The 27,257-nt window shown below is 43.3% G+C and overlaps 1 protein-coding gene across 1 annotated transcript in view; it reads left to right on the top strand.

Moving 5' to 3' along the window:
• Nucleotides 1-27,257, top strand: part of GABBR2 (gamma-aminobutyric acid type B receptor subunit 2) — a 645,054-nt gene that overhangs the window by 459,770 nt on the left and 158,027 nt on the right. The window contains exons 9-12 of the mRNA XM_083188433.1: nucleotides 1,535-1,615; nucleotides 1,787-1,937; nucleotides 5,216-5,348; nucleotides 17,098-17,205. Of these exons, the coding sequence (XP_083044559.1) occupies nucleotides 1,535-1,615; nucleotides 1,787-1,937; nucleotides 5,216-5,348; nucleotides 17,098-17,205 (473 nt within the window). The remainder of the gene's footprint in view (nucleotides 1-1,534; nucleotides 1,616-1,786; nucleotides 1,938-5,215; nucleotides 5,349-17,097; nucleotides 17,206-27,257) is intronic.

Raw genomic sequence — 27,257 nt, 5'->3', positions numbered from 1 at the left:
AATGGTTTGAGTTGCATACAAGTATGACACAGCCAACTTGTTGTAATTGTGTGTACTATTTTTCCAAAATGGCAGGCACACTTGTGTGTTAAGGTTGCCAATTTTGAAATGGCACATAATAGCAGTTAAAAATGGTGGTGCAATTGTGGGTAAAAACAGAAAAATATATAAGAGATATGAATGCAGAGACCTTTAAATGGTTAAAGTGGAAAAGTGTGCTTCCCGTGTGGCTGCCATGTAGTTAGTTAATTGATTAATGAGAGAAACTTGTATGCTGCATGGGTGTGTATTGCATGCAGGTGCATGTAGTTTATCAATTGTGCGTGTTGATCGCCGGGCGAATGCAGGGTCGAGAAGCGGCAGGCCTGCGAGGCTTGAGACTTACTTTTACAGAGCGAGTGATTTTGAGCTTGAGTAGTCCACCACCCAGCACATGTAGCCACCACCCCATGTATGCCATGGTTACTGTCAGTTTTGTGGCCGCGCCCATCAATACGCCCACATTATGCCTACTCTGCACAAATTTGTTCTCTAGACCATTTCTACTCGTAAGGTCACAAGTGTGCATGGCTGGCCAAACCTGCACATGGTACGCATGTGCAGTGAGATAAGAACCGATCTGCGTACGAATACGTGTCTGAGCGAGTCAACTAGAATAAGGGCCAATATGCCTAAAGTTGATTTTTTTTTCAACTAAACTGCTTGTCTCCCTTGTAAAACTAACTCAGCAGCCTATGCTGCCTATTTATGATAACGATACAAACTATTGACAAAGTTATCCAAACTTTTTGGTCAATACTTTAGTGCTCAAGTGATACTGGCCTTGAGTGGAGACAATTTACCAATTCACTTGGTCAGTCTCTGCCAATGTACATGTCAGTCAGATTGCTTAATTTGGGATTAAGGGCCTCACTGATTGAGTGATTGTCGAATGACTATGCTTTGCAGCGACAAAAAGTGCGTATGGATCGTAAACACAATGTGGCCAGAGGTTTTCAGGAGGTATCTAAAGAAACACAGATGTGTCCAGGTTTTTTAAGGGTGGGTCTGTGATGTCAGCACTGGCCTTGAACAACCTGTCTGTGATGCAGATGACTGGTAGGCTCAGACATTTGCACAGACTGGAAAAAAATCAATCGATAGTTTGTGAATTGCATATGGATTTTAAGATTGATAGTGATTTATGCTAATTTTGCAATTCATTTGCAGATTTATATAGGGTGGATTTTCTTTCTGTCTGGGCGGCAGGAATCTACTGTACTCTAGTTACCTGCAACTTTGCGTTCAAGTCTGAATAGGACCCTTTATTATTGTAAAAATATCTACCTCATTCTAACAAAAGAACAACTGCATTTACTTTACAGGAGTACATAGTTTGCTTTTAGAACTGTCCCATTGCATTGTAAATAATCTACTGCCTGTGTATCTATTTTAGACTTTGTAATTATATGTTAATCCATAGCAGCTTCACAGAACAAATGTAAGGTGGTGAACAACTAATCTAACCTATTACTTCCTCCTTTTGTCTCTGCAGATGGGAAAGAAGTAAAGGTGGGCGAATACAATGCGGTAGCTGACAGTCTTGAACTGATTAATGACTCCATCAGATTTCAAGGTATGCGCAATGATGAGCAGCAGTGGGCTTGGTGCTATTATTGTATATCTGATTACATAGCAATAGACAGATATACAAAATGTCCACAAAAGAGAACTACAGTACTGTATAAGCTATTAATTGCAAGATCCATATACAGATCGAAAATCACACCTTATAATTATATTTTAGGGGTGGAACCTCCAAAGGATCAAACTTTCATCCGCATGGAGCGACGTCAAATCTTCCTGCCACTTTACAGTATACTGTCAGCCATAACAATAATTGGAATGATCATGGCTGGCACTTTCTTATTCTTTAATATCAAAAATAGGAACCACAAGTAAGTAGTGATTCATTGCAACAAAAAGTCATTTGTTTCCTTTCTCTGATCTGTCATGATTTTAGATTACATATTTTTTTAAGTCCATTTTTATGTGCCTCCTATAGAGGAATAATTCATGGCAGTTTCTGATTGTCTGTCAATGTTTTACAGGGCCTTTGGTTTTTGTATCAATTCTAAAATGTCATTTCTAATCATCTCGACTCCATGTTTGTTCTTTGTCATGCAGTGTGATGTCTGCCACGTCCGCTGTACCATAATCTAAAATTACTAGAATTGATAGTCTATAAAATCCAATGGTCTCTTTAGACCCTCCACCTACCTCTCACAAAATAGAGTAGAGGAAAGAGTTATCAGGTTTTCAGTGACAGCCAGGGGTATTGAAGGCAAAACTGGGACACATATGACATGAGCTATAGATTTTTCAATTTTAAAATGATAAAGTTTCTGCAATGCCTCCAAATCCTATTCAGAACCAAATTTTAAATCCAGTTACTCACCTACGAAGCCCAAAACCATTCATTTCTCTTAGTAATTCTCCACCTTATCTACACACACGGGGGTTATTCTGATTCACTTGGAAATGCACAATCACTCTCTAATGGACAAAACCATATGCACTGCAGGTGGGGCTGATGTAACATGTGCAGAGAGAAATAGATTTTGGTGTTTTATTGTTTCTGTGCAGGGTAAATATTGGCTGCTTTGGTACTTGTGTATTATCACGGCGCCCATGCCCATGGATCACAATGTATGCAAATCATATGCAAATATCACATGCGATTTGTATACAATTTGCATACCATTTGCATATAATGCGATTTAGCACACCACCACTATCCACATCAGTGTGGTACGCGTCCTCCCGACCTGATCATACCCCCACTATCCACGTCAGCGTGGAGTTGATTTTATAAAGTGCCCGAGCCTGAAGCGTGGTGAGCGGTCGCATAAAACGAGCCCGAAGCTTGGTGAGCGCAGTGGAATACATGTCAAGTAATCCGCTGGGCAAAACCAGTGCTGGTGGCTTCCAATCATAAAATGTGTACAAACAGAAGCAAATTCTGCCCTTTACCACATACTGTAACTGACCCTAAGGGCTATTTCATATGCTCCAGCTCCTGCCGGGCGGCAAAACCCTGCACGGCGAAAAGCCGTTCCTCATACAGCAGTTTACAAGTGGTGGGATCCGGCTGCAACTGATCGGCCGGTCCATGGCAGTCCTGTGTGAATGGACACAATCGTGTCCATTAACAACTACTGTGTGCGGCAAGGCATTTGGCCGTGCAGGGTTTTGCCGCCCGGCAGGAGCCGGAGCGTGTGAAATAGCCCTAAGAATCGCATATAAACCCAATCTACTTAATGTTATATTTATTCTGCCTTTTTTTGTTGGCCTAGGGATGCCTTGAAAAAATTCTGATACTCTAGGGTGCCTTGACTCAAAAAAGTTTGGGAAGCCCTGCTCTAGAAAGTAATCTCCAATGATCAGAGCCATCCACCTTACATTTACTCCCAGTAATCATGTATTTGGCAAGTTTATATTATGTTATTGTGTTAATCTGCCAACCTGTAAACTGGACTGTTACCGTTTAAAGTACCTTAATTGTTCATTGTATGCTATCCCATACATAGGGGGCATGGTACATTTGTGATGCTAAATAAAAGTGAATGATAATAAAAATCATCATCATTATCATGATCATCATCATCATCATCATCACTAGACCCTTGTGGTTTTAAGTAGTCTGCACTCTCATGTTTGATCCTGGTCATTTTAGGCAGTACGGTTTGTGTAATGGTTAGCATTACTGCCTCACAGCACTGAGGTCATGGGTTTGAATCCCACCATGGCCCTAACTGTGTGGAGTTTGTATATTCTCCCTGAGCTTGCATGGGTTTCCTTCGGGTACTCTGGGTTCCTCCCACATTCCAAAAATATACTGGTAGTTTAATTGATTCCTGACAAAACATTTAAACTCTGACCAAATGGTTCTTATCTACTATAAAAAAAAATATATATTTTAAACATAAATACATTTTACACTGTTAGTAACCCCAGTCAGGGAACTAGCACACAGTATGTGGGACTGATTTTAGTTCATCCAGTATGGTCTGACTGCAGCATAAGGCACAGGGCCGGCGCCACCACTAGGCAAGTTTAGGCATTTGCCTAGGGCGCCGGCCACTGGGGGGCGGTAGTGAGCTGCAGCCGGGGAGAAGCAGCAGCAGCAGCCAGCAGGAAGCTATGCTGTTGACGCTACCGCAGAGGAGAGCCTGGAGAAGCTGCCAGGCCTGCAGAGACAACAAGCAAGCAGCTATTTGTGAGTAACTCTACTTATTTGGACCCCCACCGTCCCCGGCCCGTCCCCCCGCCAGAGCCCGCCCGCGTACTAGCCAGCTGCTGCTGCGCTGACAGACAGACAGTTCCGAATCCCCAGTTATCAGGCCTGCCGGCTACAGCGGGAAACTTCGCAGCCCCTGTCAGTCAGTCAGCTGCCTGTCAGCGTTAATCCCCTGCCCGCCTCCCCACCCTGGACGGTCTGGACCGGACATCGACACACATGATGATGCGGGCGGCAGAGCAATGTACTGACTTTAGCGGGTGGAGGAGCCGCCGCCGCCCGCCCAGCTACTTAGTGAATGTGTTTGGGCGCTCCTCCACCCGCCGGAGTCAGTACATTGCTCTGCCGCCCGCTCGTGTGTGTCGGTGTCCGGTCCAGACCGTCCAGGGTGGGGAGGCGGGCAGGGGATTAAGTAACGCTGACAGGCAGCTGACTGACTGACAGGGGCGACAAAGTTTCCCGCTGTAGCAGGCAGGCCTGATAACTGGGGATTCAGAACTGTCTGTCTGTCAGCGCAGCGGCTAGCTGGTACACGGGCGGGCTCCGTGTGTTAAACAGTGAGTCAGTGGAATTAAAATATTAAAAGAACCTGGATTTGCTCATGGGGGTGGCCGGGTGCAGTGTGTGTCTGCATGATGCAGACAGTCTGCATCATATATGGTGGCAGTCATTTACAAGGTGGTTTTGTTCATTCTGACTGTGTTGTTATCAGGATTTGAGTCTAGGGTAATGTGTTTTTTTTTTTGGGGGGGGGGGGGGGGGGGGGCGGTATCCTGTAGGTTTGCCTAGGGCACCTAGATGCCTTGCACCGGCCCTGATGAGGCAGAATATTCATGTCACAGCACAGTTTAAAACAGTGAAAATAGCAGACTTTTCTGTTTATGTTATTCTAGTATTATTTTGTATAGAGATTATTCTGTGTCTTCCTTTTGGCAGGTTAATAAAGATGTCTAGTCCTTATATGAATAACCTTATTATCCTTGGAGGAATGCTTTCCTACGCATCTATATTTCTGTTTGGCCTTGATGGATCATTTGTATCAGCAAAAACATTTGAATCATTATGCACTGTAAGTAATTCTCTGTCTGCTGTTTTTATACCTTTTTCACCTTTGTGAAATTGTATTGTCAGTGAGTTTTCCAGCTGTGTGATTCATACTATGTGAAATATACTCTATGCTTGGTATTCCTACATTGCAGAATATAGTCACTCAAGCCATTTCATATTATAGCATCAGTGTAAACCATTTTTATAATTCAGAGATATTGATCTGAATTGTCATGTCATATATTAAGTTGTGGGCACTAGCTTCAACTTGGTTAACCTTAAAATCAATGTTACAGTTAGGGATGCAGGCAGCATACTCAAAACTCTTTCACAGAAAATTGAACTGTTTCCCAGGCACCATTTGGGCTTAAGTGTTGCCCCCTTCAGTCACATATCCCAGAGCAGGAAGATTATCACAGCTTTCTTTATAACCTCTAAATGACACAAAATGCTGAATGGGTGAATACATCTCATAAATATAGTGCAGCAAAATTGAACCTTAAATCAAATCATATTGCCTGAATTTCATGCATTTGCAAAGCTGAATGTTCTGCTGCAAAATTAGTATTTTAAGAAATACTTTCTCAGATCTGCTTATTCCTTGTTAATGTATATCGCTATTACTACTGTAATTATACTGGCAGTGCCAGTTTATTGCTATACTGTAGCTAACATTAGTGTTGAACACGTGCAGAGAAAATTAGCCACATTTAGGGCCTGATTCTGGTTCACTCGCAAAAGCAAATTCTCTCTCTAATGGACAAAACCATGGGCCTTATTCTGATCGGTGCGGCCCGATCAGAATATGCGGCCGCAACCGTGCAGGCGAATCCCCGCCTTCCATACGGATCGCCACCTGCCGTCCGTACGCGGATATGTGGCGATCCGCATGAAATTAGACGGGGATACGCCTCCTCCGTCTTGGGAGCTGCCCCTGCATTCGATGGTCGCCGAACATCGAATGCAGGGCCGCACGCTCCACCAGGTCCCGCAACACAAGACCACACGGACACTTGTCCGTGTGAAATCATGTATGGGGGCGGGCAGCTGACATCCGGCGATGTCAGATGCCCGCCCCGTACCCACGCGTCACGGCCTCATTACCATGCATACGCCCCGCGTTTGCATGGGAACGCCCATGAAACGCGGGGCGTATGCATAGGGTAATGAGGCTAAGTAGCCCCTCACGACCCTCTACGCCCCCTGTGCGGCGTATAAAGAATCCGTGCGGCGAAATCGCCTGCACATGCGCAGAGTGACCTCTGCACATGCGCAGACGATCAACATCGGCGGTCCGTCCGCATGCGGGAATATCCGCACCGATCAGAATAAGGCCCCATGTGCACTGCAGGTGGGGCAGATGTAACACATGCAGATAGAGTTAGATTTGGGTGTGGTTTGTACTTAAAATTTATATTTATATTACAGTGTAAAAATAAAGCAACCAGTATTTACTCTGCACAGAAATAAATAAGACCCAAATCTAACTCTCTCTGCACATCACATTGTTAGCAAGCTGCTCAATCAGATTGTGGTGTCACTCAGGTGATAAAAGGGAGGGGTAATTCTGGTAAGGAAAAAAACATTTTGTATTCCAATTGCACACTGAGTGAGAAATATCTACATAATAATCAGATAATTACATCTGCACATGTTACATCTGCCCCACCTGCAGTGCACATGTTTTTGTCCGATACAGAGAGAATTTGCTTTTGCGAATGAACCAGAATTAGGCCCTTAATGTCACTAATGTAGTGCAAAATATGTTGACGTACATGGCTTTTCAAGTGCACATCGCTGCCTCTGTAACAACGAACATGACCACATTTAACAAAGGTGATATGCAGAGGTCTAGGCTAATATGTCAGAGCCAGGATTTTGCTTTGTAAATTTAATACAGCTTATTCTAGGATGGGGATCCCAAACAATTGTTATTATAAATGGGAAGGGACTTTGATTATAATACCAATATATATTGTAAGCCCTTTTAATTGTCTAGACGGTTTTTTATGTGATGGCTGAAAATCTCATCTTCCAAGGAATATATTGTACATTCAATCCCTGTATCAGACCACCCTGTCCTCATAGGACAGAGATAATTACTGTACAGAGGCTCTTCTACATAAGTCATCATTCATTACTTCACACCAATTTTATCAGTGGTAGACTGGAACATGAGGAGCTTAGGAGTGTGGCCAGTCTCCAGAGGTATGGCTACCAATCAGAGAATGTATGGTTTTGGTCCCTTGTGATATATATATATATATATATATATATATATATATATATATATACACGTTCAGCCTGGCACTTCCAAAACCTTTAACAGCTGCTGCGGGTGCCTCCTGGCACAGTAGGATATGAAGCAATATGAATCATACAGCGGCACTCCACAGACGGATTTAAAAAAAGGTGCTTTATAGGTGTCCCAACGTTTCGGGGGATGGATACCCCTTTATCAAGGTGTACAAGTACACTTGTACACCTTGATAAAGGGGTATCCATCCCCCGAAACGTTGGGACACCTATAAAGCACCTTTTTTGAAATCCGTCTGTGTAGTGCCGCTGTATGATTCATATTGCTTCATATATATATATATATATATATATATATATATATATATATATATATATATATATGTGTGTGTGTGTGTGTGTGTGTGAGGAGGAGGGTTCAACAGGCTGCCCCCTTCAACTTCTCCTGCTGGGGGGGGGGTGGGGTTTGCGGCAGGCTGCCCATCGTGCAGGAGGGGTGTGTGACACCCACTTAGTGGGGAGCTTGGTGCCGCAGGTTGCCAGCTGTGTGGGGAGGCAGAGAGGAAGCAGGACATTCACCATAAGGGGAGAAGGGGAGACAGAGGGGAAGCAGGGGAGGCTTGAGCTGCTTGATCACTGCTGCCCACTGTGATCGGGAAGAAGTGAAGGAATAAACACTGTGTTTGAAATGCCCGGTGGAGAGGGAGAGTGTCCACATTCCTCTCTCCTCTTCCAAGCACAACCGCCGGCACATGCCCAGGACTCTGCCTTCACCCTTCTTACAGCCACTCACGGAGCCGCAGGCAGATATAACATGTGCATAGACATTTAACTTTGAGTTGGGTAATTTCAATATGAAATCAAAATTTGCAGTGTAACATTATAAATGCCCACCCAGCTGAGAGCCTTATGTCATGCCGCACAATACACCCGTGTGTGCTCTCCCTCCTATAGTGTGCTGACGCTGCACTGCCTGGAGAGGGAGGAGGGCTGTGGCTGCTCCTGCTCCTCCTCTGAGGAGAACAATTACCTGCGTCGGCGGTGGCACATATATGCAGACCAGGCCAGTCCCCAACTTAAACTTTAACTAAAATAAGTTTATTTGTATTGCTGCATTAGCAGATTGGCTAGCCTTGCCTGCAGGTTGAGTCAATCTGTGTGGACAGTGCAGTAACAACTGCAATGGTGGACAAACACAGAATGGTTTATTATTCCCACCTACACAACCTACTGTATACTATTTATCCCTAGTGCACCCCTGCCCCTTTGATTTACAACTGCATGTATCTGGTCAATGTTGTGTACCCCTACTTTATGCTGCAGAGTGCAGAGCACTGGGGCATCCTACCAATCAACAAAAAGAATCATGATTCTTTGTGGTATGTGGCGTAATGGGAAAGGGGCATTATGGGAGGTGGAGGGGCGGGCAAGAAATTGTTTTGGCAGGGGGAAGCAAATTTTAGAGTCATTGACAGGATGAGGCTGTTTGGGGGAGATGATGGGGAGACCATAGCATTGCAACTCCTGCAGCCATTCTGCATGGCTGTGCAGGCACTCAGCAGTCAGTGGGCATCTCTGCTCACTTATGTGTGGCTGCTACACTTGGATTGCCTTCCAGTCTTGTCACTAAAAAAGGTCACTGCTGTGTAGGCATTACATCCGCACCTGAATCATGCCCTCATTGCCCTTTATGCTAGAGAAAGTCATTGTATACAGTTGGGTAAATTTACTAAGATGGGAGTTCTATTGAAGATGGGATGTTGCCCATAGCAACTAATCAGATTCAACTTCTTGTGTAATTAGCACCTACTGTATTAGAAAGTAATAGATATAATCTGATTGGTTTCTATGGACAACATCTTATCTTCAATAGAACTCCCATGTTGGTAGCTTTATCCCAGGGAATGCCTGTCCCTGACTGGTATAGAGCTGGTATAAATGCAGTGTCAGGCAAGTTTCAGGAAACCTTGGAACTTGGAAGGTTTTCGAAAGATTTCATCCGGTCTGTGTATGTGCCATTGTGTACTGTTTATCTCACCAGATGTCAAAATACTGTAAATGGCTCAACAAAGAGAAAACATGTAGATTTTTTTTTTTAAATATGTACTTGTACAGACTGAAAAACCCTTTGTCCATAAATTAATTTTATAAGCAAATATTGGATAAAACACTGTTATAGTGTTATAGTAGGGGCATGGCAACTTCCACAATGCTTAATAGTTCTTGTATGGCATAAAAAGGATTTTTTGTTCATAATCTTATTGGTACTTTAATAATATTTCCTGAAATAAACACAGGGAGGGAATAGGAATTCGATGCTGTGCCTCTGTGATTTAGCCAGACGTTAGCAAGTTTATCTCTGCATAGGATGTTTTTGCCAGAACTCCTACCTCCATCTGTCAGATACCATCTTTCACCTTCTACAAAACAGGTTTTCTCCATCTCAAAGTGACCTCCTCTACATACAAAAAATACCATTTCCAAGAATAAACATAGATGTTTGCAAAATAATTTCCACTTTTGCAAATTAATATCCAAGTTTCTTTCCTTTATTAATATCTCAGTCAGCACAAAGAATATTAAATTAGTCTGATATTTGGATCCAATCTATATTTGCTACGCCTGATTTTACAAAGTGAATTTGTGCGTAACACGATTACACAGTTTATTATACACACACTATAGTGCAATAGTATGTGTAAGACCATTTAGTATACTTATAGCATTTTGAGAGGCCTATTTAAAAAGTTTTTTCCTATAATATTATTTCAAAACTGAGATTTCTGTATACAGTAATGTATTGTATTTGGCAATGTACTTATAGCGTAAAGCAGTAGATTTCACCGAAATGTAAGTGTAAAGTTTATTAAAATTGTTTGGATTATCCGTATTCTCAGGCAGGGCCGGGCTGGCCATCTGGCACTTCTGGCAGATGCAAGAGGGGCCGATGGCCAGGTGGGTCGATTTCTTGCCCAAGGTGGAGGCTCCGCCTCACAATCGGCGCACAGAGAGCAACTGGACGGGGTCCAGTCGAAAGGGGGGCATCACATGCCACTACTCCCCTCTCTCCTGCAAGCCGGTAAATGCGCAGTACATGCGCGCGTGTGCCCGGGGGTGCACAACTACCAGGGCCGATTCAGCGGCCCAGTCCGTCGCTGTTCTCAGGGCTGAGAGTGTGCACCTGCATTTTCTTTTTTCCTGTGCAGCCCTACATACATAGCCAGGCTATTGTCATGTGTTGATAATCAAAGCAGTTCTATGAATATTGATGCATATGCCCCAAAAACGTGATGGTGCAGATTTGCAAGCAAAGGGATTAAGCAAACCATTCTCATGTTCATACCTCGCTGTAGAGAATGAGATCTTTCGGTACTTGTGTAATATCTGGGCACCCAATTTTGACATTGGGTCCGAAAAATCGGTTGCATCGCATCGCATACGATGCAACCGATTTGACCCGATTTTTACATTGGATCCAACATTAAATGGTCCCTGAGACCCGATTTTACATTGGAACCAATGTTAAATGCCCCACAGACCCCATTTTTAATTGTATACCCACCTTAATGGGTAATTACTATGTGAAATGCCCCCCCATTGTTAACGTCACAGCACGATCAACGTCAACCCGAAGTGTGGCGAGCGCAGTGAGCCCACGAGGGGCGGCAGTACACATCCTCCGACCTTTTCATACCCCCACTATTCACGTCAGCGTGGAGTGGATTTTATATAGTGTGGCGAGCGCAGCATGCTACCGAGCCCGAAGCGCAGTGAGGGAACGCGGAATACATGTTAAGTAATCCGCGTCCCCTCGTGGGGCTCGCTGCGCTCGCCACGCTTCGGGCTCGTATAATGCGTTCCCTCGCGGGGCTCGCTGCGCTCCCCACCTTTCGGGCTCTAAATAAAATCAACTCCACGCCGACGTGGATAGTGGAGGTATGAAAAGGTCGGTGGACGAGTACCGCCGTCCCTCGCGGGCTAGCTGCGCTCGCCACGCTTCGGGTTGGCGTTGATCGTGGGGTGGAATTAACAAGGGGGGGGGGCATTTGACCTAATAATTAACCATCAGGGTGGGTATACAATGAAAAATCGGGTCTGGGGGACATTTAACATTGGATCCAATGTAAAATCGGGTCTGAGGTACAATTTAACATTGGGTCCAATGGCAAAATCGGGTCAGTCGCATTGCATTGCATGCCATTATAATGGCATGCGATGCAACCGATTTTTTAATTGTACAGCAACGTCTTAAAAACACTGAAAATCGTGTCCCATCGGGTCCCATCGCATGGCTTAAGTTAAGGCATGCGATTAAAAAATCGGGCGCCCAGATATTACACAAGCACCGATCTTTCTAGCCACGTCCCTGCTGTGCACATGTCACAAGTCAGACCAATATGAAAACATTTCACTTACCACTTGGTAGAAATTGATATATACATGCACAATAATTCCATACAATGTTTCAAAATTAATCTTGTTTTTCCCCCTTCTTTATGATCCAATATATAGTGACGTGCAGCTCTATACTATTATTAGATTTTCTTTATATAATGCCAACATATGCCGCATCATTGTACAGAGTCAGTAATATAGCACCATGTATTGCCTCTTTAATAAACTGTTCAAGATCAGCCAGCATCCCACTCCTCTGTCAAATTTAGACCCTATTACATATGCCCCAGTATTTTGCTAGTAGCGACTACCTTCTTTCCTTCAGTTACACTATTGTCTTATAATGGTTCAGCAAGAAAAATAAATGTACAGATTATGAATACAGCAGATTCAAGTCAAGGGCATAGCCAGAAGCCTGTGGATCCAATATCAACACTTTGAAAAGGGCACTTGGGCGCTTCTAGAGAGACACCTCTCAATGCAGTGTATACTTATTTTATGTCTTAAGGGGTGCACTCATGGAGCGATTTTTGCAAGTGAGCAACTTTGACTAAGCACAAGTACAATAGTGTATTAATTAATTTTATATTTTGTAATAGTACCCTAGTTTATTCTATATCCCATAGTTAAACATCATAGTGGTTCCTTAATGAATATTAAAGATTGTAATAATTACCTAGTTCATTTTATGACCCATAGGAGTAAACTAATTCATTTTGTAACTCATAGGTATGCCCTAGTTGATATTATACCACAGTGCTCTGAGTTTACTTTATGCCACACCTTGTTCCCAGTTCACAATACATTTGCAATACCAACAGTATATATTATGCTGCACTGTATTGCATACATATAAAGCCAGACAGAGACGGTCTTAGGCATAGGCAAACTAGGCAATTGTCTAGGGCATTTGGAATGCCTAGGGGCATCAGCAGCTTCTGCTGATTAAAATGATATGCAGCATGCCTATATTCTGTGTGTGAGTGAGACTGTATCTGCATATGAAATAGTATATTCATGGAAATCACTGTAACATAGCATTCCGTATGCAGGTACAGCCACAGTCGCACACAGAATATAGGCATGCCGTATATGATTTTAATCACCGAAAGCTCCTTGTGTGTCCTGGTCACATAACAATGCAAATAAGATGAATTTTCAGCAAAAAAAGACACCCAACGTTAGCAGAATTGGCCAGGAGCTGCATGGCCTATTGAGTCAAGATGTATGAGGAAACATCTGTATCCAAGCATAGGCAGAGGTCACAGTGTTAGCGGCTGTGCGAGTGCTATCTGCGGGTAAGTTGCTTGTACAATAGTGTTTGGCATATGTGTGTCATGTAGGGGCATTATGTGTGTAATGTATAAATGCATTGATAATGTGTGACATATGTGTAACAGGCATTATGTGTGTCATGTGTATAAGGGCATTAATAATGTGCAACATATGTGTAGTGGGCATTATGTATGTCATGTGTATAAGGGCATTAATAATGTGCAACATATGTGTAAGGGGCATTATGTGTGTCATTATGTGTATGAAGGGCATTCATAAAGGTTGGCATAATGTGTAAGGGACATTATGGTTATAAGGACATTAAAAATGTGTGTCATGTGTAAGGGGCAATACTGTGTGGTATTATCAGGGATGCCGAGAGAAAGGAGTAGGGGGTACAAATTACCCAGGCCAAAGTCTGATGGAGGGACCCAGTGGGGGCCCTGGGCCCCCTCCCCTTAAGTGACAACAGCAGCTGCAGCTCTTCTCCTCTGCCCAGCACACACTGCTTTGTGCTGGGATGCAGTTTGGCCATGGAGGTGCTTAAAATACAATTTTTTCTCATGATTTTTATCTAAGGGTATAATGTGAATAATGTGAGGAGTAATGTACATAAGGTAAAGTGGTACTACTGTGTGATGTAACGTGAATAAGGGACACCATCGCAAGATATAATGTGAATAAAGTTGCACTACTGTGTGGCATAATTTGAATTGGGGGTACTATTGTGTGGCCATGCCTCTTCCCAGCAAGAACACACCCCTGTTTGGGCTGAGCACCGAATGTGTGCACTGTTTCTATTTAAAATATTGCGGGTAGGAGCACCAAAATGATGACTGCTATGATGAGGGTTGATGGTGCTGGGAAAGGGGAGCAGGGTCAGAGGCGGAACTAGTGGCGGTGTTAGGGGGCACCAGCCAAAATCTTGCCTAGCGCGTCATTTAGGCTAGGGCCTGCTCTGAAGCCACATGGGTTTGCCCCAGTTCATATTATGAATCACTATACTGCCTCTATTTCATATTCTTCCAGATTAGATACCTTAGTGCCAGTGGCGTAGCTATACTATAAGCGCCCCCCTGCCGATAAATTGGCAGCACCCACCCTCCTCTGTGTCCAACGTGCCTTACCTCAGTGCCCCCCCCCCCCCCCCCCATGGACAGCTGCAGGCAGCCACAGATCTTGTCTGCGATACGGTCCGGCTCTCCTCCTGACTTCTGCTAATAAAAACGGACCATAACAAAATGTCCGCCCTCATACAGCAGACAGTTTCAGAGAAATGTCTGCTATATGGGGCGGACATTTTATGATGGTCCGTCTCCATAGCAGGAGAGGAGCCGGGACAGATCAATATGCATACCTTTGGCGGCGTTACAATAGCCCCACAGCGGGGCTGCAGGGCTATTGTTACGCCACTGCTCAGTTCCTATTATGCAACATTACAAAGACTTCCTGCTCATATTATTCCACATCAGCGTCCCAGTTCAGATTATGCCACATTACAGTGACCCAATGCATTTTAGAATCCAGTACATCTGCTCTTACAAGTATAACATTTACTAAAGACACCTATTAGAACTCACTGAAAATGGGATGTAACCCAGTTGTTAGCCAGCCTTATGCTATATAGAAGTCTGATAACATCATATCATATCTTGCATTATATGCTGACACTTCAAGCACTTCATCCCTTTTGGCAGTTTTTGAATCTTACATGTTCAGCCCTACATCTGCAGGTCCTTCATTGCTGAGAAAACTGCAGTTTACAGTGAGTATAAAGACAGGGGAGGATAGTTTGATATCCAGCCTACTTGAGGGGGACACTTCCTAAAACAGGAGATTTCACTTTGAGTGAAAACTTTAGTTTCAGAGCATTTGTCTCCTATTCCCTAAACTTGATAAGCACCCTCAGCGCACTCTTGGACAGTGCCAAGTTCATAGATTAGCTCTGCCATGCCTCTGAGAGTAAAACAGAAGTGCTGGAGATGGATCATATCATATCAGTGAGCAGAGGCGGAACTACCATTGGTGCAACAGGTGCATTGCACCGGGGCCTCTGAGGACAAAGGGGCCCATTGCTGCCCAGACAAGCAGCTTATACCCCTGTCACCCACTGGTGCGGGGCCTAAATTATACTTTTGCACCTGGGCCCAGCACTCACAAGTTCCGCCACTGTCAGTGAGGAGCTTTGCTGAGAGGGAGAGACAGAGACCACAACTTATGGACGAGAATCCTTTTTCGAGGAGTAGTAAAGCCTGTTATTTATTGGCTCTAGGAAAACATGAATATCCCAATATACAGGAAGCTAAAACAAAATTGTTTTTTTTTGCCTTAAGGAAAAAGTTTGCATGGGAATGTTAGTTAACTAAATGAGGGGCAATGTAGTGTTCGGCTAAAACTTTAGGGTATATATGTGATTTATTTTCCTTAGAAAAGACAGAATAAGAAAAGAGAAATGATCCCTTCTGTTGCACAGGAAAATAGCATCAGAATGTTAATTGACATGACGAGCTTTGTCATGAATTTGTAACAACAAATTGTTATTCATGATTAATACCAGATGGTCGGTGTACTTACTAGCTTACTAGCTGGAGGATTCCAGCAGCCAAAGTGTTATTGATGTTGGCCATAAGAACATTTTTTGGCAATGCAAATGAGCTTGATGAGGTTGGCATATAATGTTCTAAAAACAAAGTGTATTTTTTCTGTTCAGTGCAAAATCATCTGAATAACAGAAATTAGAACCAGGAAGGAAACCCAAAGGCTCATTTAATAATATCACAGAGAGAGACAATCTTCTTCTGGTAGCCAAATGCATTCATACAGCTGTGTCCACATACATCTATCCTCTGTGCAATATTATTTGCTTTACACATCAAGGGCGGAATTTAATGCTGCCCGAATTCAGCGGCACTGCGACATGTCCGCCGAACTCGGACTTTTTTTAAAGGGGAATTAACTTACAAGGCTTGGATTAATTTACATGGCAGCATTAAATTCCACCCCAAGAGTGAGCTCTGTGTTAATCAATGCAGCTGAGCATATTCACATGTGATTTTTTCCATTATAATGCGTCTTATTTGCAAAACAGAGCAAAGAGAACGCACATGCAGCTTCTACTGATTAAATTGATATGCTGCATTCCTATATTCTTTGTTTGGCCGAACCCATATCTGCATATGAAATGTTGCTTTGCAGTGTTTTCCTAGAAAATGCGGTAACGTTTCATTTTGTTTGCAGATACAACCAAAAAATTACAAATGAAAAATTACAGGAGCTGACTGGTTGGTTCATTGGCACTCAATCACATGATCAAATTAATTTGCAAGAAAACTACAGTGTCAATATCATTATATAGTGTGCAGATAATCAAATCAGGGTCTGAGTTAACTGGCAAGAACTTTTTTGGGGGATAGAGGTACATTTTATTATTCATTATATAAAATCGGATTTTATTATAGCATTTTACATCTCTATGTTATGAGTTAAATAATCATTTTAAATCATCTTTGCTTTAGAAAACAAGCAAAGCCAACACCATCATTTATTTATGTGTTCATTAATTTATATAGAACACTCAACTTCAGTTTTTGATAAATACATTCAAGCTCAGTAATTATTCGGGCTAAGCGATTCCATATTTTAACAGGATCTGCTCTTACTAAAATAATAACAACATGAAAAGTAACTAACATTATACATAACTGCTTTCATTATTATTATTATTTTATCATTTATTAAAACAAATGCATTTCTCAGACTTATTGATGTCAGAATTCATACTGTATTTATTTAAAAAAAATGTTCTACCTTCTGATGTCTGTTTTTTTTTCATCGTTTTTTTAAAGGTGAGAACATGGATTTTAACAGTGGGCTACACAACAGCTTTTGGGGCAATGTTTGCAAAAACATGGAGAGTTCATGCTATTTTTAAGAATGTAAAAATGAAGAAAAAGGTGAGTTACATGATTTTAGGTACAATAAGACCATTATTATTATTATTATTATTATTATTATTATTATTCTTTATATATGGCACCACAAGGGATCCGCAGCGCCCATTAACAGTGTACATAAATGAATAAGCAAAACAGTGACTTACAGTGGAATACAATAAAGGACAAGTACAGGGTACATAAACATAGCTGCATCAGCAGACGACACTTGGTGCCACCAAGGATGATAAAGTACAGTAAGAGAAGGAAAAACATATGAGGGAAGAGGGCCCTGCTCGTTTAAATGCAAATGTACAGTATTTAATAAAAATACATACAGTATAGCAAAGTCATGCCTTGACAAGTACCGTATTGTGTCTCAGTGTGTACTGCATTTTGCTAAAGAAGGTTTAGTAACATTGGGGCTCATTTAGAATTGAATGTCACCACAAAAGTAGCATGAAATAGAGAGCACATTTACATGCTTAGGTCGCACACATCTCAAGGTACATCCGGCTGGGTACTTGTGTACTTTCACGGCTCCCACGATGTGCATCGTGCAGGGAAAAATCGCATTGCATCGCATCGCATCGCGTGCGATCGCATGAGATCGCATGCGATCTGATGCGATGCGATGTCATTTATCACAGAAATTATGGACATGAGTTGACATCATGTAAAATGCACCCCAAATGTCATTTTTCACACTGTACCACCCCCACTATCAACGCCAACCCGAAGCGTGGCGGCGGTACGCGTCCTACGACCTTTTCATACCCCCACTATCCACGTCGGCGTGGAGTCAAGAATAGAAAGTGTGGCGAGCGCAGCGAGCCACTGAGCCCGAAGCGTGGCGAGCGCCGACGTGGATAGTAGGGGTATGAAAAGGTCGTAGGACGCGTACCGCCGCCCCTCGCGGGCTCAGTGCGCTCGCCACGCTTCGGGTTGGCATTGATAGTGGGGGTGGTACAGTGTGAAAAATGACATTTGGGGTGCATTTTACATCATGTCAACTCATGTCCAGAATTTCTGTGAAAATGACATCGCATGCGATCACATGCGATCTCATGCGATTTTATAAAAATTGCATAAAAACACGTGAAAATCGCATTGCATCGCATGCCACTACATATGGCATGCGATGGCAAGCGATGGGAGCCATGAAAGTACACAAGTACCTCCAGCTGTAACACTAGCATATTAGCCCAGTATATAGCAGAAGCAGTGGCGCTGGAACGTTTTTAGGTTGGGGGGGCAAGATATAATCTCATTTTGGCGCCCCCTAAATTGCTATATGTTACCCCCTGATAGTTAATGAAATATGTTTTCATCAATAGTAATAGAGTAACAGAAAAACACTATAGTTTTATTAGTAACAAAATAACATTTGTCCAGCACATGTCCCCACATCCCTCATATGTTCAGCACATGTCCCTATAACCCTCATTTGCCCAGAACATGTCCCCACACCACTCATATGCCCAGCACATGTCCCTATAACCCTCATATGTCCAGCACATGCCCCCACATCCCTCATATGTCCAGCACATGCCCCCACATCCCTCATATGTCCAGCACATGCCCCCACATCCCTCATATGTCCAGCACATGTCCCTATAACCCTCATATGTCCAGCACATGCCCCCACATCCCTCATATGTCCAGCACATGCCCCCACATCCCTCATATGTCCAGCACATGCCCCCACATCCCTCATATGTCCAGCACATGCCCCCACATCCCTCATATGTCCAGCACATGCCCCCACATCCCTCATATGTCCAGCACATGCCCCCACATCCCTCATATGTCCAGCACATGCCCCCACATCCCTCATATGTCCAGCACATGCCCCCACATCCCTCATATGTCCAGCACATGCCCCCACATCCCTTATATGCCCAGCACATGCCCCTACATCCCTCATATGTCCAGCACATGTCCCCACATCCCTCATATGTTCAGCACATGTCCCTATAACCCTCATTTGCCCAGAACATGTCCCCACACCACTCATATGCCCAGAACATCAATTGTTCACACACTCCCCATAACTTAATACATCCCCAATGTACATTAACTCAAATTGTGAGCAAGTTTAGAGATCTCCTCAACTTCCTTTTTTTGTTTTGCTGCCTGGATCCCTCCCATACACAGCAGGGCAGACACGCTGGCCGCAGCAGGATGGGGTTGGAGCGCGCTGGGGACCTGGATGCTGGATGCCATGCCCATGCGACGCTCGTCGCTGAAGCAGCAGGGGGCGGGCGGCCGCGGCGTCGGACACTGTAAGTGTCAATCAAACACCGCTGGGCAGGGCGGCCGACAGGGAGGGGACTGAGTCTGACAGGGAGGACGGATGGAGAGACCCGGCGCAGCGGCGCCAGCGCGCATAGCACTGCAGGATATGTGAGTGTAGAAAAGACCTCACACATACATCAAGACACAGACGGGCCCCGGCCGGGCTCTGGGGCCCTTCAGATCGCCGGGGCCCGTCACACATGTCCCCCTTGAACCCGCCTGTCGCCGGCCCTGACAGCGCCCCCAGACAACGGTACTTTAGCGCCTCAGTAATTTTGGGGGGGGGCAAGCTGCCCCCTCGCCCCCCCCGTTCCGGCGCCCATGAGCAGAAGTAAAAGCCCCACAAACACATCATGATATTATAGAGATGTGGCGTATAGTGTTAGCCATACATAGAAAAGTCACATTTATAAACCACTTGCCTGGCTTGGTCACATGTGACGCAGCCGGAATCAGAAGCACGTTCAGTGCAAAACAGATCTCCTCTGGCTCACCGGATCCCCCAGCAGTGATGCAGGGGTCTCTGGATGCTGACATCATTTCTGAAATTACTCTCATTCTGGAGCACATGCTCCTGGGCAACACAGTGCTGGGAGGGAAACTTAGTTCCTCTACCAGAACAATTTGGCTGATCCCTGGTCTCCTCGGTGTCCCCATATCCCTCGGCAGTGATGTGGTGGTCTCTGGCCACAGACATCACTTCCAGAACCGTGCCCCAAAATGCTATGCACTGTGCATTCTGGAGCACATGCTCCAGCGAATCACAGTGCGGGGAGAGGAACTTAGTTCCCATCACAATTCAGCTAATCTCTGCAAGTGCAGTGATGATCTGCAACAGGGCGGACTTATCAGCAGTCCACCCTGACACACACTCTGCACGAGGTGGAGGGGGGAGTGTATGACTAATTAATAAGTAATAAAAAAAAGCCCTTTTGGTTTCTGAGCGGTTTTGTGGGGGGAAATAATTGTGAGTTACAGTAAGTGGATAAATGGTATACAACATAATTTACTGTAATTATGTTTCCTATACAGAATAGCTTATAATGTTTAGTAATAAAAAAAAATAGTTATAATGCATATACAGTAATATAGTCTTGAATAATTTAATAAAGTATAAGCTGGTAAGATCAATACAGAATCTGCCATTCAGAAGAAGCAAGGTACTATAATGCTGTCAACATTACCATTATGAAAAACAGGTAGAAAAAGAAGACTCTTTTTGGGGGGCACACTTATAATGGATGATGTATGCGTCAAAATTATACTGTGAGGTAAATGAGTAATTGGTCAATTTAAAACTTAGCTTTTAATTGATTTAATTTCTAAGATAGGCTGATCTCAAGACAAGAGATACAGAAAAGTACACACAAAAAAACATATAAACACTGGTTAAAAAGCAATCCTCCCGCCACTTGCGGGGATTCTTAGACCACACCCCTGAATGCAGTTACTCAATTGTGACTAAGCTGAGAGAAAATACACATGTTTATGTTGATAAACTTCAATTAACAAGGCACAGTGCTAAGTTACAATTAAACGTCTGTTCAATGGTGTGTTTAAACTGACACAACAATAATTCACCAGTTTACACAAACTAATAATTGCTCACAATTTCAATAGGGATTCTATTTTCCGTTAGTATGAGACGTTAATGTTCGAGCTGGTTTAATTGCATGCTAGAGAATTGAAATGTTCAAGGAAGAAAATACTAGCAAAGCTGTTCAGACTATGTAACATTGTTAAGTACTCTTGTATCAAATTTGAAGCATATATGAGTACCCTGGTAAACTGTAACGATTTGAGGCCTATTTACATATGCAGAAAAGAGAAACAAAGAACGGCTACACTATCTGGTTTCTCACCCTGTTTCTGCTGTCTCATCATCTTATATAAATATATAGTGGATGATCGATGAGAGAACAGGGGAGAGATAATGTATTGCCTGAAATTGGCCCGATGAAAGGTCTTTCTGCTGTTCCTGTGAACAGCGTCTGGTTTGGGCTGTTGCGTATTTGTAGCAGAGCAGCCGTTCACCAAAACCGTACCAGCGAATGAGAGAAGATTAGGAGGAGATTCGTAGTTCAGAAAGATAAAGGCTTTGAGAGGTAAAGTATACACAAAGATAATATTTTTACCAGAAAAGGATTCTGGTTTTAAGGATAGAAAGGTGTCTACGTAGCCTTCAAATGCTCCCTACAACCTCAGTCATCATGAGTCAGAGGATGATTGCTTAGGTACTGTGTGGGAGTATGTGGGGCATACAAGACAGAAGAATAGTATGGCCGCTATAATCCTTCTGCTGCTCATGTATACCCAGCCTCAAAACACTGATGCTTAATGGGCAGTGCAGTGAAATCTATAGCTGGCCCCATGAGTGACAGAGGATTTAAAAAGAAAAGTTTAGCTTAAAGGATATAGACGAAAATACTATAGATATGGGGAGAAGAGCCTGATTGGTAGATACTTACCAGGAAATAGAGATATGCACAGTTCAAAAAATAAAGCCAAAAATAACCTTAAAGAGATGGGGATACGAATAAAATAGGATATCAATATCTAAAGTCCTATTAAACAAATAACGCATGTGGAACTAATCAGCATCAGGCAATGTAGGGAAAGATAGCCAATGCCAGACGGTAACCATAGACGCTATTCATTGCCATAAAGGGCACTCCGTAAAAATGTCCCATGAATAAGCCAATCAAAGAGCACACAGAGAGATGCCAGCAGTTACTAAGGTGACGACGTCCAAGGACTTCTCCTCCAGTAGGAAAATACTATGACGTCAGCACGCATAGAGAACTGGCGTATCAGATGAGAGCCGCCAGAGTAGATGCGGCTAAACAGATCACGCAAGGCGGACGTAGAGAGTCCGCCGGAGGTAATACGTTATAGACAGCGGAGATGACCAATGAGAAGAGACCACGAATGTGACACTAGTCCAATTATATGAGAGATAGAGACACCCGTGAAAACGAGTAGGTACAAATACACGCTACTGTGTTATCATTACACATTGGTGAACAAGCCTGTAGGCGAAACGCGCGTCCAGGAACGGGTGATACTGTCACGAATGGGGTAATCAGGCGCTGGAAGGAGGACCCACGGAATCTTATGACGCTAAGTAGAACTTGAATTGATCTCCTCTATACATTTGTTTAAAATGATGTGTTATAACCCTGTATGTGCGTAGGGGATGTTCTTAACCAATAGAGTTTGAGTAACAATTTTTGATTAACTACATGTGGTGGAATCGAGTGTAATACGGTGCAGATACCAATAATCTTATGCTGATACATGTTAGGTGAGAGGATTTTAACATAGTATAATTCCCTATTAAGGGACAGTCATCTGTCTATACCGAAGGGACTCTCATTGGTCTCAGCACCAATCTTCTGCGCTGGTGATACCAACAGGGGTGACACTGGATCTGGGTCTCAACAACAGATCCCTATTCCTCTTCCTTCTACTGATCCTACCACAGGTCTCCACCATAATCACCCCCTCATCTGGTCCGTTCACTGTCTATATGACACACGGCCAGAAAGTAGGAATGATTGGAGACTAAGGGAAATCAGCTAATTTTCCACTATTATAAATGTCTTGTTATTCCTGGGAAATCCTATTAGTTCTATATAGATAAAATTATATATAAAAGCGCCATATTAATGTAGGCAATTTTGCCCATAAAAACTACAGAACTATATGCTGTGGTAAACCCGCCGTGACAGTCACCTGATAACAACCAGATATTTTGCCGAATTATTTCATTAACACTTTTTTTGCACCCTTTTTTCACCTGTAAATATATGTATGTGGAAATAGAATTTTTGCATCCTTTTATGAATCTCTCTTTTATGAGAGAAAAAAATTTTTTATGCAAATGTCACCACAATTATTTTTTAGCCAGGCCATTCTAATACCTCATGGGAGAATATCCCGATATTGAGATCATTAATTGATCAAGGCTGATACACTCACATAATTTGGTGCCCATTGCGAGTACCATTTGTCTTGTACCTTTTCACAATAATTCTGCATTATAAAAATATAAAAATATTTTCTGCATGAGCATCTTCCCATGAGCAGCGGCGTTAAGTGTGGTGAATAATGTGGTGTTTTGTCGTTATGCATATCATTAACTAATATCAAATTTATAAAAAGTTGTGCCCCGACAAAGAGAGTCATCCTTTTCCTTCCTTGTGTGAGTACTTAAAGGATATAGGCAATATGCACAAAATATAAAGTCATAGCCAGCATCAGTTAGGGAATCGCCTAGGCCTTGTGAGGTGTCAGAGTCTCCCGCAGAGAAGCGCAGCGGAAGCCGGGCAGCGTGTAGTGGGTATTCACATTTAGTAATCTCAGCCGGCGTATATCCAGGGATCGCCTGGGCTTATTGAAGTGTCACGATTTCCAGCAGAAAGACGCAGCAGCCGGGCAGCGTGCAGCGGGTATTAGCAGCTGCTGTGGAACTTACAGAGGGACCTCAAATTGGCGTGGATGGGGTGCGCACGGTGAGTGCAGAGTCTTATGTCCTCCCGTCAGCCCCAGTCATCCTACAGTCAGGCGGCAGGCGCCGGGTACTCGTAGCGGCTTCTGTGTGCTTTAAATAGTCAGAGAGCGGCTCTGTATCCTTTAAGCTAAACTTTTCTTTTTAAATCCTCTGTCACTCATGGGGCCAGCTATAGATTTCACTGCACTGCCCATTAAGCATCAGTGTTTTGAGGCTGGGTATACATGAGCAGCAGAAGGATTATAGCGGCCATACTATTCTTCTGTCTTGTATGCTCCGCATACTCCCACACAGTACCTAAGCAATCATCCTCTGACTCATGATGATTGAGGTTGTAGGGAGCATTTGAAGGCTACTTAGACACCTTTCTATCCTTAAAACCAGAATCCTTTTCTGGTAAAAATATTATCTTTGTGTATACTTTACCTCTCAAAGCCTTTATCTCTCTGAACTACGAATCTCCTCCTAATCTTCTCTCATTCGCTGGTACGGTTTTGGTGGACGGCTGCTCTGCTACAAATACGCAACAGCCCAAACCAGACACTGTTCACAGGAACAGAAGAAAGACCTTTCATCGGGCCAATTTCAGGCAATACATAATCTCTCCCCTGTTCTCTCATCGATCATCCACTATATATTTATATAAGATGATGAGACAGCAGAAACAGGGTGAGAAACCAGATAGTGTAGCCGTTCTTTGTTTCTCTTTTCTGCATATGTAAAAAGGGTACTTGTGGAGTATCACGGCTCCCATCGTATGGCATCGTATGCCATATGTAGTGGCATACGATGGCATACGATGCGATACGATTTTTACCGATTTTTGAGCATTTTAGCTCAAAAATCGTATGCGATCGCATCGGATGCCATACGATGGCATCCGATGCGATGGCACCCGATTACGATTTTTACCAATTTTTGAGCATTTATGCTAAAAAATCGTATGCGATCGCATCGGATGCCATACGATGGCATCCGATGCGATGCGATGCGATGGCACCCGATTTTGCACTGAAATGCATCAGAATGCATTGAAATGTGTATTAAACTAGTGAAATGCCCCAAATGCCATTTTTCATAGTGCACCACCCCCACTATCAACGTAAACCCGAAGCGTGGCGAGCGCAGCGAGCCCGCGAGGGGCGGCGGTACGCGTCCTACGACCTTTTCATACCCCCACTATCCACGTCGGCGTGGAGTTGAGAATAGAATAGTGTGGCGAGCCCGAAGCATGGCGAGCGGACGCGGATACCTTCACAGCTATACGCGTCCCCTCGCGGGCTTCACAGGTATCCGCGTCCCCTCGCGGGGCTCGCTGCGCTCGCCACACTATTCTATTCTCAACTCCACGCCGACGTGGATAGTGGGGGTATGAAAAGGTCGTAGGACGCGTACCGCCGCCCCTCGCGGGCTCGCTGCGCTCGCCACGCTTCGGGTTGACGTTGATAGTGGGGGTGGTGCCCTATCAAAAATGGCATTTGGGGGCATTTCACTAGTTTAATACACATTTCAATGCATTCTGATGCATTTCAGTGCAAAATCGGGTGCGATCGCATTTAGCATTTAGCATACGATCTGCATACGATGCAGGTCGTGGGAGCCGTGATACTCCACAAGTACCGTAAAAAGGCCTCAAATCGTTACAGTTTACCAGGGTACTCATATATGCTTCAAATTTGATACAAGAGTACTTAACAATGTTACAGTCTGAACAGCTAGTATTTTCTTCCGTGAACATTTCAACTCTCTAGCATGCAATTAAACCAGCTCGAACATTAATGTCTCATATTAACGGAAAATAAAATCCCTATTGAAATTGTGAGCAATTATTAGTTTGTGTAAACTGGTGAATTATTGTTGTGTTACTTTAAACACACCATTGAACAGACGTTTAATTGTAACTTAGCACTGTGCCTTGTTAATTGAAGTTTATCAACATATACATGTGCATTTTCTCTCAGCTTAGTCACAATTGAGTAACTGCATTCAGGGGTGTGGTCTAAGAATCCCCGCAAGTGGCGGGAGGATTGCTTTTTAACCAGTGTTTATATGTTTTTTGTGTGTCCTTTTCTGTATCTCTTGTCTTGAGATCAGCCTATCTTAGAAATTAAATCAATTAAAAGCTAAGTTTTAAATTGACCAATTACTCATTTACCTCACGGTATAATTTTGACGCATACATCATCCATTATAAGTGTGCCCCCAAAAAATAGTCTTCTTTTTCTACCTGTTTTTTTATGTTATCTCTGACTCAGGGGAGCACCTCTAACCCTATATAAGTTTTGACACTGATTGAAATATCAGGTTGTACAATTGGGACTTGGGTTATTTTGAAACTATATCCGCCCCCTATCGTGACTTTGATTGTCTCTAAGGTCACGGCGGTGAATCCTGTGCGGGAACCATTCAAAAATCATTAAGTATAATCGCAGGTGGGTAGCCTAGCGCTCACCTCTTATGTGACACAATGGTGTATGTTGCAAGTATGAAATGAGAAAAATGAAACGTAATGTTCCTTTAAGAGGTTTATTGTGCTATACAGAATAATAAAATATAAATATAAAAGTTATGAGGCAATGGAAGTCCGTCTGGCCAAACCAGAAGCTGCTGCACGATGGTAATTTATGCAGCCTGGATGGTGGTGGTGATCGTGCAGCAGCTTCTGGTTTGGCCAGACGGACTTCCATTGCCTCATAACTTTTATATTTATATTTTATTATTCTGTATAGCACAATAAACCTCTTAAAGGAACATTACGTTTCATTTTTCTCATTTCATACTTGCAACATACACCATTGTGTCACATACGAGGTGAGCGCTAGGCTACCCACCTGCGATTATACTTAACGTTTAGGAGTCTGGACCACTCCAGCCCAGCAGCCCCCTCGCCACAGAAGGTATTTAGCGCGAGCACTCACCCCCATTTCCATTCAAAAAACATTACCATCATCACTGCATTTTCACTATTCTGAACAAACCCTCAGCACCTGTTTCAGATACGCACCCAGACAATTGTATCTACTACTGTACATCTCTGTCCAGGTTTATTTCAGTCCAAACTACTGCATGTGGACTTGCCCTATTTGGCCTAGCATTGCCATCTCCTTGCTTTTCCTTTTCTGCTTTTCCTAACATACCTGTAATGTCTGAATGTGGTTTTGTTAGGCAAAACATAAACTGCACAACTGTCATTATTGTAAGTGCATTTGTGTAGAGCACACTTGTCATAAAATTCTTAATTGTCATAATGCCGTGCAGTTAT

Source organism: Crinia signifera, chromosome 5 (genome assembly GCF_055691185.1).
Source record: "Crinia signifera chromosome 5, ASM5569118v1, whole genome shotgun sequence".
NCBI lineage: Eukaryota > Metazoa > Chordata > Amphibia > Anura > Myobatrachidae > Crinia > Crinia signifera.
Note: the sequence above shows the minus strand (reverse complement) of the source record. Positions and strands in the feature narration are given on the sequence as shown.